This window comes from Squalius cephalus, assembly GCF_949319135.1.
Source record: "Squalius cephalus genome assembly, chromosome: 20".
Classification (NCBI taxonomy): domain Eukaryota; kingdom Metazoa; phylum Chordata; class Actinopteri; order Cypriniformes; family Leuciscidae; genus Squalius; species Squalius cephalus.
This window is the reverse complement of record NC_137141.1, coordinates 18,961,032-18,977,526: the sequence shown is the minus strand read 5'-3', so window position 1 is coordinate 18,977,526 and position 16,495 is coordinate 18,961,032. Positions and strand designations below refer to the sequence as shown.

Sequence of the window (16,495 nt, the reverse complement as noted above, 5' to 3'; positions counted from 1 at the left end):
TGTGACTATATTTCACAAAGTCCTAAAAACTTTTTACTATTTTTTTACTCTGATGTTGAAATTGGCTTCTATATTAAAAAGTAGAAAAAAAAAAATAATAATAATAATAATAATAATAATAATAATTATTATTATTATTATTATTATTATTATAAAAAAAAAAGGGTTTTAGGCATTATTTATGCTAAATAAAAATGACCAGTCCTAGGAAACAATACAGGTGCACAAAAGCCTAATATTTCACAAAATGAAACATAGATAACACGTTCGTTTAGTGAACGATTCAGTGCTAAGCATGGATGACCTACGAACCTTGTGACCTTGAGCATTTCTCCATGGGAATTGTGCCTGCAAATAGTACACCGTAATGTATATATCGCTAAAAGTGGAGTAATTTTGCATGTCTCGTTCAGGGTTTGGGGATATTAGCTATAACAGATCAAATGCGCTTTTGGGGCCACAGCCACTTTTTGTTAAAGTTAAAACTTCAGCTAAAGTGACTATAATCAACACACAAACACATATTCACAGATACAGACAGTATTCTCTTTAGATTGATTTAGAATTAGAATAATTATCTCCAGCATCTATCATCTCAGTCCAGACAGTGTGTGTGTGTGTGTGTGTGTGTGTGTGTGTTGACTTTGGGCTCTAATGCTTTTCTATCACCACAGCAGCAGGTCACCCGGGCGTGTCATCTTACTAACTCGGGTTTCATGAGCAGTGGTGAAATGTGAACGCTCTGGAATCCCTCCCCTTCAGACAGTCCTGAGAAACACCCGCACACACATAAACACTCAATCTTCCCCAACAATGTACTGATGAAATGAATCAACTTATTAAAGGCTTTTCTGTACATGTTGTCTTACAAATTGAGGATGGAAGAATTAATTTAACTTCTGCCTTTACAGGTAACTTCCTCATGATCGGAATAAGCGCTGAACTATTAGTAAAGAAACTCTGCTAATGGAGAGGGTGGAATTCTAACTGGTTAATATTAAAAGATGGAATGTGGTCAAACTAGTCTCTATTATTTCTCTATAAACACTGGGAGTGTGGAGACAGAAACCAACTGGGAAAAATACATTCCTGGTCAAACTTTTTTTCAGCACACACAGACAGACTGTTACAGCATAATTCATTATATAATGTAATATTTAATTATGTACAGAACTTTTTACATTTAAGATTATGTATGAAATATTGTGAAAATATAACAGATAAGTGTTCGTTTTTGTCCTGGAATGTCAGAACCAGAATGTCAGAGTTATAATAATAAAAAAAATCCTCATTTACTCGCAAAAAGATAAAAAGAAGATATTTTGAAGAATGTTTCAACTTTGTTTTAGATGTTCAAAAGAAAACAGTAAGTCATACAGGTTTAGAATGACTTGATGGTGAGTAAATTACAGCATTTTCATTTTTTGGGTGAACTATTACTTAAGGCGCAAATAGTGGATTCTGACGTTAACAATGTTGCTAAGCTATCAGCACACATAAAATTATCACATTTTGGATACTTTGAACTATTTTTATAAGTTCATCCATTTTGAAAGATTTTCCACTGAACTGAACTTGTCGCAGTGCTTTCTGAGATTGCCTTCTTCAGGCAGAATCATGTGATTCTGATGCCAAAAAAGTATCTTAAAGGTCAGCATAATTAAGTCATCTACCTTTTTGAACAGTCTTTGCATCAGAAGCGTGCCTATGACACCTTAAAATGCTCCCTTTGTAGGCAGCACACTAGTTCTTGGAACAATTTACTGCAGAATCAAAGTCTCAAGGAGTAACTAACTAAAAGTAGTTAATGTAGCAAAAAGCTAATGTAGTTGAAATTTACATTAGCTAATAAGCTAATTTTTCAGAAGCATATCTGATTCTTTAGCTGCTCTGATTGAAACTATATCATGTTTAAAAAGATATTCAAAGAGCTTCAATGTAATTTGCAATTGTTGTTACTAGCTTGTAATGTTAAATAGTAGCTTGCCTGTAGTTTAGCTACCGATTGTAAATTCTAAGTAGTTTGTAACTCATATTGATCAGTCTCTACTTGAATATTGGTTGCAGAACTATTTGTGACTACAGTGTACAGAACATATAATTACTTATTACAGCACAGAAACATGTTACGTGTGAGCAGCAGCTGACTTATATAATACAGTATAAGACGACTCAAATGTATCTGGCATACATGACACCTCTTCCCATCAGTGATAATACGGTAATTTATTTCAGAACAATAAATGCTGATTCATGTCTCCATCTTTGTAGGCATCTGACACCACACCTCGGGATATGGCTGGGTGAGGCGGTGAGGCAGACACGGAGAGAATAGGTACTGTTTTCTAAGTGTGCAAGATGTTTTAAAGGAGTGGCATGTTTAAATAAGAGTCTTCTATTGAAGATGGAGGGGTGTGTACTTAAACCATGTAGTTATGCTTATGTGTGAGAAACAACAAGAAAAAAAGAAAGAGGGAGGAGCTGTACTTAGGAGGTGTGGTACTTAAAATTAGGCCATTATTTAAGGTACAGAACACACACACACAATGTTTGGCATGATTTCCCCATCAACAGAACTATGAATAAGCTTTCTGGCCAGAGAGTGAAAGATTAAATAATTTTATTTATATTTTTAATACTTAAATACATTTTGAAAAGACATTTTTCTTTTGATATTGGACACTTATCTTTTGGAGGACCATGTGATAGGTCTGTCTCTAGAGTCAATGCTGGGCACTGCTGATGAGGTCATAGGTGACCTGTGTGATGTCAAAGGCTTGATGTGAACATTGGGAGGACAGCATAGTTTCTACTGAGATTTTTTGGGAAGGGCTGTAGATGATACGAGCACGTTGAGACTCCACTTCCTCGTCCGCCCAGCAGGGAGTGGGCATCTCCGCAGAGTACAACAATGGGAACACACTGCCCATATAAACGCTCACAAACATCTGCTTTAACACATTGATATCCCTCTGCAATACACAGAAACAGAAATACATTGTATGCAAACAGCATGAATAAACTTTTTATGATCCTAGTACTGTGGCAATTGTGTGACATTCTCACACAAAATCACATACACCTGTTTACCTTATCAGATCTTCTCAGGTTTTTCTCTGATTCGGTCCATGATTTCTGTAAAATCAGGTTCAAGTTTAATTCTTTTTATAACACCTACCCATATTATACTCCCATGTACATGATAATATAGTTTTGTCCCCAGAAGTTAATTTAATCTGAAAAAAAATTCCCTTTGGTTCTCAACTGGAAAATCAATATAAATAAAATAATTTAAATAAAAATGCATTTTATAGTTACATTTTATATTTCATTTTATTTTCAATTATTATTAATTTAACATACTATTAGTATGTTAATTACTTACTATTATTGTTTTTTAAATAATTTATATTTAATTAATAATTAAAATTATAATTATATTTAATAATTAATTCATTTAATAATGGTATAATCTTTTAATCAATTCTAAACATGCAAAAAAAAAAAAGTTCTTTAAGGGTGGGGTTCAGGTTAGACTGTAGTAATTATATGTATATAGAAACTAAAATAAAAGGTTTATGTTGAAATGAAAGTTTAGTAAATGCTAAGTAAACGTGTTTATGTAACCAGTCTCACCCTAAATGCATCAATCAGGTCTGGCTGATCTAGAACATCAGGGAAGGAGGATAGAACTGAGCTGCAGATCAGATCTGGGATGGAGAACACAGAACCAATCTTAAGTTATTTACATTCACATATTCATTTCCATGTGTGTTTTACATTTACATTTGCTTTCATGCCAGACCCTTTCTTGCCAAAGAAAACGCATATAGTGTTGTGATGTGACAGGAACCTTAGATACACATTAGATACACGTCAAGCACAAAGACAAAATATGTTTATGTGTGTGTTACCTGCATTACACATGGTGACTCTGTCAAGTAAAAGAGCATCAGCGAGTATTTGCCTGTATGTTGCCAGGAGGTGCACTGTGGACAGACTTCCTACAATAGTGTCTGGCAGCAGACTTATGAGAAAAAAAACATTTAGGGAAACAGATGAATATTCATCAAAAAACAATGTGGAATCCTAAAACTGGCAATAAAAATTAAAGTATACATACTACTGTTCAAACGTTTTGGATCAGCACGATTAAAAGAAAATTAATTTAAAGTAATTATGCATTAAATTGTTTAAAAGTGATAGTTAAGACATTTATAATGTTACAAAAGATTTCTGTTTCAAATAAACACTGTTCTTTTCTGATTATGGTTTCCACAAAACTGCTTTCAACATTCAACAGCACTGCTTTCAACATTCAACTGCTTTCAACATTCAACAGCTTTCAACAGCACAACTGCTTTCAACATTGATGATAATAATAAATGGTTCTTGAGCAGCAAATCAGCATATTAGAATGATTTCTGAAGGATCATGTGACACTGAAGACTGAAGTAATAATGCTGATGCTAGAGTAATAATTCGGCTTTGTCATCACAGGAATAAATTACATTTTTAAAATGTATTAAAAAAGAAAGTTATTAAATTAATATTTCACAACATTACTGTTTTACTGTATTTTCAATAAAATAAATGCAGCCTTGGTGAGCTAAGAGACTTATTTCAAAAACATAAAAAAAATTGGTCACACTTTAGATTAGGGTCCAATTCTCACTGTTAACTATTAACTATTAATAGTTAGTAAGGTAGCTGTTAAGTTTAGGTATTGGGTAGAAATTTGGTAGGATTAAATGACGTAGAACATGGTCATGCAGAATAAGGCATTAATATGTGCTTTATATGTACTAATAAACAGCCTATGTCCTAATGATATAATTGCTAGTAAGCAACTACTTAATAGTGACAAATTGACCCTAAACTAAAGTGTTACCAAAAACTCTTCTGAACATGAATGTGTACTCTGGTGTGAAGGCATTCTTACTTCAGAAGCACTCTGTTGCGTGTGTTTACTGATTTGAGCTTAACAACAAGCTTTGGCACCTTCCTGGACAGCAACATCTGCTGAAACACACCAGTGGGATAACCTGAGGAGAGAACAGAAGAGAATGGCTTGTATGTGAGAGAGTATGGGTATTTTTGTGAGAGAACGTTACCTCTTTTGGTAGATGTGGTATCCATATCGGTGTCTCTCTCAAATGGTGTGCCACCATGAATAGTAAGCTCTTGTGTCCTGCACACATGCATATACTGAAGTTTGTAAGCAAGTATGTAAGGAAAGAATAGAACTAATGTGCAAATTGTAATAAGGGAATGTGTGTGTACCGTAAAGTAATGGGTGCTCCACTTTCATCAAACAGTTTAAGGAACGCCCAGCCACAGCTGAGGTCTCCTCTCTCCCCTGTGGACTGAAACAGAGCACATACACTTTTACACCTGCAGAACCATTGAAAAAAAACAGAACTCTCTTGTCGCTCCAAACCTGTATGACTTACTTTCTTCTGTGGAACACACACAAACATCTTTTTGTCCATACAATGAAAGTCAATGGGCTCCCATGTTGTTTGGTTCCCAATGTTCTTCAAAATATCTTCTTTTGTGTACCGCAAAAGAAAGAAAGTAATTCATGTTTGGAACAACATGATGGTGAGTAAATGGCAGAATTTTTCATTTTTTGGTGAACTATCCCTTTAAAAGGACCTATTATGCTTTTTACTTTTTCAACTTTTTTTAATGTATAATGTTGCTGTTTGGGCATGTAAAAGGTCTGCAAAGTTACAAAGCACAAAGTGCTCCACAAACAAAGCTCCAAAGGGAGATGTTGTCTATATCAGTAAGCACTGTTTCTGAACTCCTTGATCAACCTCAATTGTAGTCTTGAGTTTTCTTCCGGTAACATACACATCACAATATCCCTCATTTAAAGCTACAATATCAAATTTTTTTTGCAGCTAAGGGTCGCTAACCTCTTACAATAACAAAGGTGTAGATTGATGACGCAGTGATAAGCGGAATCATGGAACTTGGCGTCATGCTGATCTAATAAATGTTTATGGATTTTTCATGACTATGGTATGAAGCAGGTCGCGATTGCTAATGAGAGACAGATATCAGCACCACACGCGAGTCTCGCGTATATAAAGGAATGAGGACATTTAATTCTACCAAACTACCCGCAAGTGCTGAATTACTACTCACACAGGTCAGTTTATTTGACGAATTTAACTTGTGAGGTAACAGTGCTTTTTCACTTGGTCTAATGTTACACTATCATACTAAACAGCATTTGAGTGAAAGTTATAATGTTATTCTATGTGTTAGTTTGTTGGCTATACTAGCAGTAAGCTAGATCAACATTAGAATAACATACTGATCATATTCTAACATTTCATCATGTTGAGCTATATAACAAAGCGGAAACCAGGGAGAACACGGATATTACGTTATTGACAGGCGACAAGTGACAAGGGACGGGCACTATTTAAAATTGTGAATTTCTCTGAATTTACTAATTCTTGGAAACATTTAGAATAATGTAAGTACATAATTAAAAGAAATATATAGCACTGTGCAAGTGTTTTTTGGATATTTTGATACAAAATTTGTACATATTGTACCTTTAAATAATTTCTTCCAACGCCATACACACAAAAAAAGGGACGAGGCCTGGCTGAGATGCACTAAAAGTGTGCTGAAACTCACTGTTGGCCCTGTCCCAAATGGCACACTTCATATGCACTTTCGGTCATGTGGACTTACAATGGCTGCCGCGTGCGTGTGTCCGTTAAGTCCGTGAGACCGTAGGGTGTCCCATTTGTCATTTTAGGTCTCAGAAGCCCCCTTTGCGGTTGATATGCACCCTCAATGCGCACTTCTACCGGGCTCGCACTGAAGCGAGCTCTGCAGCAGACTTCTTCCCGACAGTCAAAGCGGCGTTACGTCACGAAAGTGCGGACTCGTAGGAAGACCGCAAGTGCTTAGGGTGCCATTTGGGACAGGGCAGTTATGGTAAGGGACGTGACATTTCCAAAACACACTTGAAGCGGTTGACCAATCACAACATACAGGTCCAGCTGACCAATCAGAGCACATTGTGTTTTTAGAAGGAAGGGCTTAATAGAGACAGAAACTAAACGTTATTCCCAGACAAACTGGGAAGAGGAAAAGGTGCTGCAACGAATGTAAAATATGTGCAAAATGTAAAAAGCATGAAAACCTATTCCAGTAGACCCTGAAAATCTAAACCAACACTTTGTAAAAGGGTAAGGCCTCTTTAATAGAGATCATTGTGTGCGTTTATGTAAATATATGAGAGGGTAGGAGAAAACAGTTCTTTTGTCTTTCTGAGGTTAGATCAAGGCCATGTCCTCAGTGATCAGATTTTGGGAGGTACTGCCATATAATTGTTTAAATTATAAGATTTTTTTTGCAAGGAACTATTGCTTACATTTCTTATGTAGGTCACACCCAATTCAAACAGAATTCCAAGATCAGGAGATTCAGAGTCACAACGCAGGAAACAGTCTCCATCCAGTAGACAAGGAAGCATTCCAGTCATCTATAATACACACATACAGGAAAAATACAGATAAAAAACTGTTAGATTCCAGAACTGTATTTCAGATAAAATTCCCAATTTGATTGTAAAGTTGAATTGATAAATGAACATGAATTTCAGAATGTTTTAGTATTTGGTTTGCCCCTCTTGTGCCTGCTGCCTTCAAGCTTGCATGAGCTTCACAAGTGTGTAAAACCTGATGATCATGTTCTCCAGCATCTGTGCTTCATTGGAAGCAAGAATATCTGACTGTCAGTACAAAGAGTCACATTATCAATATCAAATATTTACTTCATGCTTACTGACCTAGATATAGTGCAAAACCTTAAATATGTCTTGTTGATTTTAAATGATAACATTTCTTTTTTTCGAAATGTCAATATTAAAACCTTGTTTATTTTCAAGTTTAAATAAGATTTCAAATCCCAGATTTTTAATGTGGCCTCAGAAGTTTGGACGTGTGTTTGCATGTGTTTAAGTGTACTTTAGTCTTACCCGTGGAGAAAAACTCCATGTCTTTTGGCTCTTGAAGTTGTAAGTGGCTCTGACTGTGTGAATGTTACTCAAAACCTGATAGGGGAGAGAGAGCGAGAGAGAGAAACAAACAAACAATGGCACCATGTACACAGCATGTCACACAACACCTGTTTACAATAAACATGGGGAAGACAAATGGGATATTTTAAGATACCTTTCATGACACCCAAGGTAACATTACAAGCAAAAATAATACAAAAGTAAATAACAATAAACAATACAACACAACACCAAAGACGCAGGTTACATAAAGAACGTCATAAAAAGGCCTGAATAAAAAGTCTTGAGATGAGATTTAAAAGTATGGAGACTATCACTATTGTGAATATCAAGGGAGAGAGAGTTCCATAAACAAGAGGCAGCATAACCTAAAGTTCTAGCTCCCATTGTGGTCAGGCGTATACGTGGTAAGTCAAAAGAAATTGAAAGTGAAGATCTTAGAGAGCGCGAAAGGGGTGTAGATGTGAAGACCATTAAGGTACGGAGGAGCAAGATTAAAGGCCCGTTCACACCAAGGACGATAACTATAAAGATAACGATAAAGATATAATTCTAAAAATCGTTCTCCATATTAAAGAATAACAGAGTTCACACCACAACTATAACGATAAAGATATGAGGAACGATATCGTTGGGATCACTTTCAGAACGATTTTTTTCCAGCTGTCGAACGATAAAACACTGACAGCCAATCAGAATCCATTCTAATTTAAAGGTCTCGCGCATTTAAAATGGATCTGGATCATCCGGGCGCGCGCGTGCTTAGAATAAAAAGACCGTTATCGGTTGTTGGTGTGGACGCATATATAGTTATCTTTATCGTTATCTTTATAGTTATCGTGCTTGGTGAGAACGGGCCTTAAGAGCCTTGCATGCAAAAAGCATCATTTTAAAATCGATACGATACTTCACTGAAAGCCAGTGCAATTCCTGTAGAATTAGAGAAATGTACTCCATAGAAGGAGTTCTAGAAAGAACCAGTTCTGAACCAGTTGAAGTTTATAAAGGAATTTGGAAGGGAGACCAGTGAGGAGAGCTTTACAGTAATCATTACATTTAGTAACCAGTGCATGAATAAGGATTGCAGTGCTATTCATTGTGAGAGAGGGACGAAGACTATTAATATTACATAGATGAAAGTATGCAGTACGTGTGATGTAATTAACATGAGCTTCAAAGGATAGAGTGCTATCGAGGATGGCACCCAGACTCTTATAACCTGCAGGGGAAGAATTGTTTTTTTGAGTTTTCAATACAGCCACAGAAAAGCAATCAGATTTTGTCAGAATAGATTTTGTGCCTACAAGGAGGACTTCAGTTTTATCACTATAAAGTTTTAGAAAATTAGCTGAAAGCCAGTCTTTAATTTCAGCCAAACAGCTGGACAGAGAAGGTGGAGGAAAGGAACTTGAAGGCTTAGAAAAAAAAGATAGAGCTGGGTTTCATCAGTTTAGCAATGAAAATAGATACCATATTTCCAAAATATAAGTAAACGAGGAAGTAAACAATGAAAAGAAAAGGGCCCAAGACAGAACCCTGAGGAATACCAATTGATTTTGACTTTTTTTTAAAATGTAAAGTTGAACGAACTGTGTATTGATACTTTAAATTCTTGACGATTAGTAATCAGATAGAATTCACATTACAGAGAATTCATAGATTTGTGAAAGACAAATATTGTAGAGATACCAGGAATACAATTATTAAATTGTTAACACTCAAGACTCAAATATGCGGTCTAGTATTTTACACTCATGCTTTTGGATTGCACCTGTTTTAATTCAGGCACCCAAGCCATTAATACAATGGTTCTTTTTTATTTGTTTTTTGTTACAAATGGTCCACCCTGATTACTGTTCCACATGAATAACACATGATGTCAGAATCATTACTCAAGCTTTTCCTCAAAACATTAGTATGTAAATATCTCTCTTTTAAGGTCAAAATCATTTAAAGGTAATCATTTTGGTTGTAGATCAACCAGTATGTATGTGTGTGTGTGTTACCTGGGTTCCATTAAATGCACAGAGCCGAACGTGCCTGCTAAGCACCTGTAACCCAACCCCAGGGGCTGGGATCATTCTACAGCTCCACAGGGTCAGGATTAAACTCACTCTAGATGGGCGCCCATGAACCTGGACAAACACACACTCACCTTATAAATGTATAATAATATTAATAATAATAATGCATTGAATTAATATAGCACTTTTCTCAACACTAAAAGAGCTTTATGTATGGTCGGGAAGAATCTCCTCAACCATCCACTTGAATGCCCATCACTATATATTTATATATGCATATTTAAAAAAAACTTTATAATGTATTTTTTTTCCTTCATATAATTAAATAAATATTTTTAAGGCAAGACACCCCAGGTGAATAGGGTAAATAATTTAACTAACACATATCACCATACTTCCCCAGTTGGTTGATTACATTAAGAATTGCAAACATTGTTGTGCTGAAATGTTGTTTAAATATGCAAAATGGCAGTATCTAATTAAATATGCACTATTTAGCATACATTTCCAGAACAGAAATCAGAACATTGGATAAGCAAGGTTCAAAATCTGTTTCATTTTATTGTCATATCAGAGTTAATGGTTTTTACAGAGGGTATTTGTATATCTCATTTTATCACTCCGAAAATACTGTCAACAGCCAGAAAAATAAAATAAAAATCACCATGGTTTTAGGAATGAAATGTTGTATGAAATCAGGCAAATGATATATGAACAAATCTGTCTGTAAAAATCGCCAGAACACAGATAGGAATAAAACTGTAAAGTTTGGTGTAAGTGCTAAAAAAGTGGAGATTTCTGACTCAAAGTGCAATAAAAGAAACACATAAAAGTGTATTATGGATGTTTTCCTTCCACTACTACAACACTTTATAAACAGCCAAATAGCCCAAAAATCACAAAATTGGCCAGTGCATGAAAAAATTACGTTTATGTGCCTGTAGTGTCTTGCCTTAAAGGAATGTACATATTTTATTATACATAACATTTTGTAAATGTAGCTAGTGTTTGCTTTGCAGTTAGGTACCTTGCCTGTGTCTGGGTCCATATGGAGATCTTGAAAGGAGAGTTGTGATTGGCTAAGCTTGGGCTGAATGAAGTGACTTGCTCTGTACGATGTCCCTGCTCAACACAAACACACATACAAACAGTACCTGTATAATACAAGTATAATATACTACTATAAAATCTGAATTCTTACCAGATGTTATAATGTGGTATAAATCACACAAACTGCCTTCTGGTTAACTAAAAACTGTAAATGGCCTTCTATCTATAGGTTTTGCCAAATATAGAGACAGATAGTGACCTTCTTCTAGGTGTCTGGAGAGATTGGAAGGTCTGAAGCCTGGAGGGATGGCACCCATCGCTGCCAGCACATCAGTAGCATCTATCTGCAGACACAACATACAAGCACACTTCAGTTTGTGTCTGTTAATATATATAAAACATGTGTGCATTAGTATTTAGATGATTAAAGGTGGAATAAAAACGGAGGTTGCGATTTTTCTACCCCATTGTGACGTATATATCTGAGTGAAACGGCTTCTTGAACAAGGAAAAATGTAGGACTTTTTGTCCATTGGGAATTGATTGGATCGTTGGATCTCATGTGAATGACAGGTTGTCCCACCCACGTCAACAAAGAAGGGAAGAGATGGGGAACGAGGGAAATGAATGTATGTTTTTAAATCTGTATGTATAAATACAGTATATTTATATATTTTTCTTTCTTTCCTCTCTCTTTCCCCCCTTATCTCATTTGTTCAAACACTCTGCTTTACATATATACTTCAGCACATACAAGATCGAGGTAAACATGCACAACACAACCTAGCACCTACACTTCACATCTAAAACCTACTTTCTTTTTTGTTTGTTTATTAATTTGTTTGTTTTCAGGTTTGTTTTGTATTTAGGGTGCTGTCCTCCTAGATTTTGTTTTATGTCCTGTCCAACAAATAAAAGTAAAAAAGAAAAGTGAAGAGATGTCGATGTAAGAGGAGGGAAGTTATTATGATTAAAGATTTCGAAGGCAGTTCAAGGCACAATAATGAAAAAATTATGTGCATAGATAAATTATTTATAAATAATACTGGAATATTCCATAAAAAAATAAGATGAGTACATTTTGATTTCATTGTGAATTTAAGGATAAAATTATCCAAACAGAATATACCTCAGTAACAGCCTTCCGGACCGTGTTCCAATTGGATGTTTTGCTAGTTGGAAAAGAGACCATATTTAATCATTTTCTTTAATAAAGACTTTATTTTAACTTAAACTTGTGTTTAATTCATTTCAACTGGAATTAATTATTAACTATATTCAATACACTTTAATGAAGAAAAAAAAAAAAAAAAAGCACAGACATGCAAAATACATTTCAACAAATTGTGAAAACAATGCTGCTCTCTAGTGGAGAGAGAGGGGACATTACCTGGACTTTACGTCAGACTCCTGTTCCTCCTCACTCTCCTCCTCATCTTCATTCTCTCTCTCACTATCCTTCTGAGAAGACTGAAAGTTAAAATGCAGATGTAATTCATCCATGTTAATTATCTAAACACTGGTCTGGTTTCCTATGTGATTGCAAAAATATATAATTCTGAAACATGATTCAGACAACGTAAAAGTATAATATAAATGTTATATAAATACTTTAAATGCATAATGTGAACATCTCAATCAAATCGGTAATAAAACAGTATAAAAACCATACACTGACTGCAAGAAATCTTTTTCCTCTAATCTTGATGTCCACATTTACACTAAATAAACGGACAAAACGCTGATCTGAAAAGCAAAACTGATCAAATATGATACCTCATCAGGCTTTTGAAGAATGCTTAATTGTATATCTCTCAATTATTATCACATCGCATTGCATTGATCATAAAATGATCATTTAAATGCATGGATGATTTCATTTAAATACAATTCTTACTAAGACATATTATTGGGAGATATATAGTTACAACTGATATTTATATGCATTTTATGGAAGTACTTATAAAACTCTAATTGATTTACATTACAATCCACCAGAATTTAATCAACTAAAAAACACCGTTTACGGCCTATATGTTTATGGCCACTGTTTATATGACCTTACACGCTATCAAACATACTCACTGAGTATCTGTGATATACAGACCTTGAGGAAGGTTTTAGGCACCAGGCCCTTCTGGCCATTTGAGTTCTGAGCCAGCCACCATCCATCCTTATTCTTAGAGAGAACTTTCAAAACCTCTCCTTTCTGACACAACACAAAAAAAGAAATTTCTCAATACAAGAAAATAACTATTTAAATTTAAGCATTTAATAACTAAAATAAGATGCATAGATGATTACCTGGATGCTGAGGTCCCCTTCCTCCTCTCCTGTAAATGCACTAAGAGCAACATAAGAAACAGTCTCCTGTCCTGTGGCAGTTTGACCGATATCTGTATCCTCTTCATCACTGTCAGCATCATCATCATCATGCGCTTCTTCCTCTTCTGTATCTTCATCTTCAGAGCTCTCATCTATTTCTTCACTATTTTCCTCATCGCTCTTCTGTTCTGTCTGGGAAGAACTAGGTCCGGCTATCCTATGGCCAGGAAACAAAGAGAACCAGTACTGTTTGTAAACTCCTTAAATATAATTTTCTTTTCCAAAGAATAAAGGTATATCTAAAAATGGTTTGCGTAATAGAATGAAAAAAAAGTTTGTAAACTCTGTTAGAATTAATTTATGAGGTTACTTACTCATCCTGAGGTTGCAGCTGAAGAGCTAGAGACTGTAGACGCTCATGCAAGTTCAACAAACGCTTCTCCTCGTCCCTCTTACACTGGTCATAGTTCCCCACTGGAGCTGGCTCATCTGCCTACACACACATATTATATATATACACATATATATATACTTATACAATTCATGTAAGATGTATTGACAATACAAGTACACAGACATAAAGACTTACTTTAGATAATTTCTTCAGAGTCTTCGTCATTTCCTCCACCGCGCGCTTTAACTCTTTGCACCTGGAATGCAAACATCATTATAAATCACATTGGATATATGCAAAACATAGAACTCAAGTACGCATTATTTAACCTGGTTCATGTAACGTTAACGTTAGTAGGCGCTCAAAAACAAAACATATAGAAGTCTTCTGTACTTCTCAAAGGTCTCAGTCCAATCTGACGCATCTGGTTGAGCAGCCTGCTGTACCAAAGCATCCACCTAACGTTACAGGACAGAATAGAATAGAGATATAATGTAAAAATCGAATGCGCACCAGCAAACGAACAAACATTCGCGTCAATCAGTTCAACCTTTCTCTTGATGACATCCGTATCTCTTTGGACCGTCTGAAGTGGTCCTCTCTTTTTCGGAGGCATCTTCTATTCGTCTTCAACACAATATGACATCAGGTTTGACACAAACTGTATTTTAAATGCGAGATTTAAACAAACATCACACTCGTGCTCAGATTTACTGAAACAAAACGCAACGGCGACGCCATCACAGACGCTCCGGATAAGTTGCTAAGATACTTTACGTGACGTTGTGATTACCTCATCACTGCGCGCGCGAGACGTCTGCATCTGTGAATTTTATTTTGAAACTTATTTTATTTGGTAAATTTCACATGACTTGTCTAAATCACGTGTAATGTTTTTATAACTAAGTCCTTTAAATATATGTAAGCAATAAGGTACGAGAGGCTGTGCTGTATCGTGAATAAGTCACGGCTGAAGGGCGTTGTTAGGCACGACGCAAAGCTGAATTTAGAGATTTATGTAAAAAAAAAAAAAAATCGAAATGTAGTATTTACTAAAAAGTTTAATTTAATTGAAGAGTAAGAATTTGAAGTGCTGTCAATCATTATTATTTTTTTATCTTAAACAAATCCTCGATTCATCTATGAGCTACAGCTATGGTTTGTATGCTTTTTTTGCCATTAAATAGCAGTGGAGACTGTGTTTGAAGTGAGGTAAAGTATTTGTACACAAAATATCGGTTTTATTGCAGAAAGTATTTTCAAAGTCGCTTTTGCATTTTTATAAACTTGTTTTGCGATGCAGAAAATTTCGGAGGACCTAAACATCCTGCAGTGGTTTCATTATGTCTGAGGCTGAGACTGACTCCCCTGCTTCATTCCTGCTTTGGGCTGTGATTGTCTAATCAGGTAAAACAGGTTTCCTGGGAAAGCAAGTGGTGCTCACTCACTGCAGAGCTGTGGTTGAGCTTGACCTAGTCCAGCTCTGTGGATCTAATGGAGAATGTGTGGTTGGACCTTCTAGACCCACCCATTACACCCAAATTGCATCCAGAGAGGGGGAGCTGGACTTCAAGTTCACACTAAACACATGGTTCTTCTGGCTCTCTGGAAAGTGCAAAAAACACATGCTTACCGAAAATGTCTAGAGCAGGGAACCTATGCAGTAGTTTCCCTAGTCCTAAAAAACTTTAAAATATCAGGGAATTTGAATTGTGTGAGTTCCAGGTCTGAAAAGTTGTCATAAAATCTCACAAGCTTGTTGAGAAGATATGGAAATCTATATAGACAATATAAATAAGCAAAGATATCCCAGAAACACATTTCTTGATTTGAGGTTCTGTCAGTTCAATAAATGAATGTAGGAAATATAGTTGTTAACTTTTCAGCTTACTTTTATTGGATCTTGAAGTCTCAAAAGTGAGCAAACGTCACAACAATAATGTGCATATTACATTTTATTGAATCAACAGTTAATAAAACATTTCAATTATTTTTACGGTCACAGAAAAGGAGAAGGCACAGAAATGGAAACACTATGATTTATGGCTTTAACAAACATTAAGGAAAATGTTTCTCAGTGTTTAAAGTCCTTGTAGGTTGTATTATTGTCCTCCAGAATGTAGACTGTCTTTGATCCCAGGCTTGCTCCTGCTGAGAGCTCCAAAAGAGGTGCTGTTACATACTCGTTCTGTTTGAGAAATCAGTGCCTTGATGACCAAAGTCACTAGAAAACGAAAAAGAAAAACGATTAAAGCTACCAACGAAAGCCATTTATCCTACAATTATGAAAGGCGCATGTCTCATCTCACCAGGTCGGTTGCGTGATATTTTGTATCTGTCATGACAGGTCTAACTTCTTCTGTGTTTCTGCGAGTTTGTCCTGTAACCGCTTTTTCCGCCAGTCCAAGAACTTTCTTCGCATTCTATTTGCCTGCCAGCCTGCGACAAATCCCGCCGCAAATGAAACGACTATAGCGACCTGTAACGTCCTCTCCGACACATCGGCCATGTTCACCTCAGCTGCGGAGGAAACACGCGTGTGAATGGAAGCACGTGACATGGCCGTAACCTGCTGCGCGACTATGAAGGTAAAACAGTAGCAAAACTCGAGAGCATGTAAATGTGAATTTGAGAACTTGTACAATAAAT

General features: G+C 35.8%; 3 protein-coding genes across 4 annotated transcripts in view; 1 reads left to right on the top strand and 2 right to left on the bottom strand.

The window, feature by feature from the left end:
* Window positions 1–920: 920 nt before the first annotated feature.
* Window positions 921–14,625, bottom strand: nphp1 (nephronophthisis 1). 2 transcript variants are annotated; one of them, XM_079852650.1, is made up of 20 exons: window positions 14,397–14,625; window positions 14,240–14,304; window positions 14,042–14,102; window positions 13,827–13,945; window positions 13,432–13,669; window positions 13,235–13,336; window positions 12,518–12,597; window positions 12,257–12,299; window positions 11,387–11,471; window positions 11,105–11,199; window positions 10,060–10,188; window positions 8,012–8,086; window positions 7,406–7,516; window positions 5,284–5,366; window positions 5,115–5,191; window positions 4,943–5,045; window positions 3,915–4,027; window positions 3,637–3,710; window positions 3,091–3,135; window positions 921–2,972 (listed from the first exon to the last, which is right to left on the bottom strand). In XM_079852650.1, exons 1-20 carry the CDS (start codon window positions 14,460–14,462, stop codon window positions 2,724–2,726), a joined length of 2,013 nt encoding a protein of 670 aa, XP_079708776.1. In that variant the 5' UTR covers window positions 14,463–14,625; the 3' UTR covers window positions 921–2,723. The 2 variants fall into 2 exon arrangements, with proteins under 2 accessions (XP_079708776.1, XP_079708777.1); XM_079852651.1 differs by having other exon boundaries at window positions 12,518–12,588; window positions 14,397–14,593.
* Window positions 14,626–15,237: 612 nt separating this feature from the next.
* Window positions 15,238–16,495, top strand: part of ttbk1b (tau tubulin kinase 1b) — a 32,814-nt gene continuing 31,556 nt past the window's right edge. The window contains exon 1 of the mRNA XM_079852863.1: window positions 15,238–15,253. The gene's annotated coding sequence lies outside the window, so the exon portion shown is untranslated. The remainder of the gene's footprint in view (window positions 15,254–16,495) is intronic.
* lnc.lemp (lncRNA encoded micropeptide) lies at window positions 15,714–16,413 on the bottom strand. The gene is made up of 2 exons (XM_079852864.1): window positions 16,156–16,413; window positions 15,714–16,070 (listed from the first exon to the last, which is right to left on the bottom strand). Exon 1 carries the CDS (start codon window positions 16,404–16,406, stop codon window positions 16,185–16,187), a length of 222 nt encoding a protein of 73 aa, XP_079708990.1. The 5' UTR covers window positions 16,407–16,413; the 3' UTR covers window positions 15,714–16,070; window positions 16,156–16,184.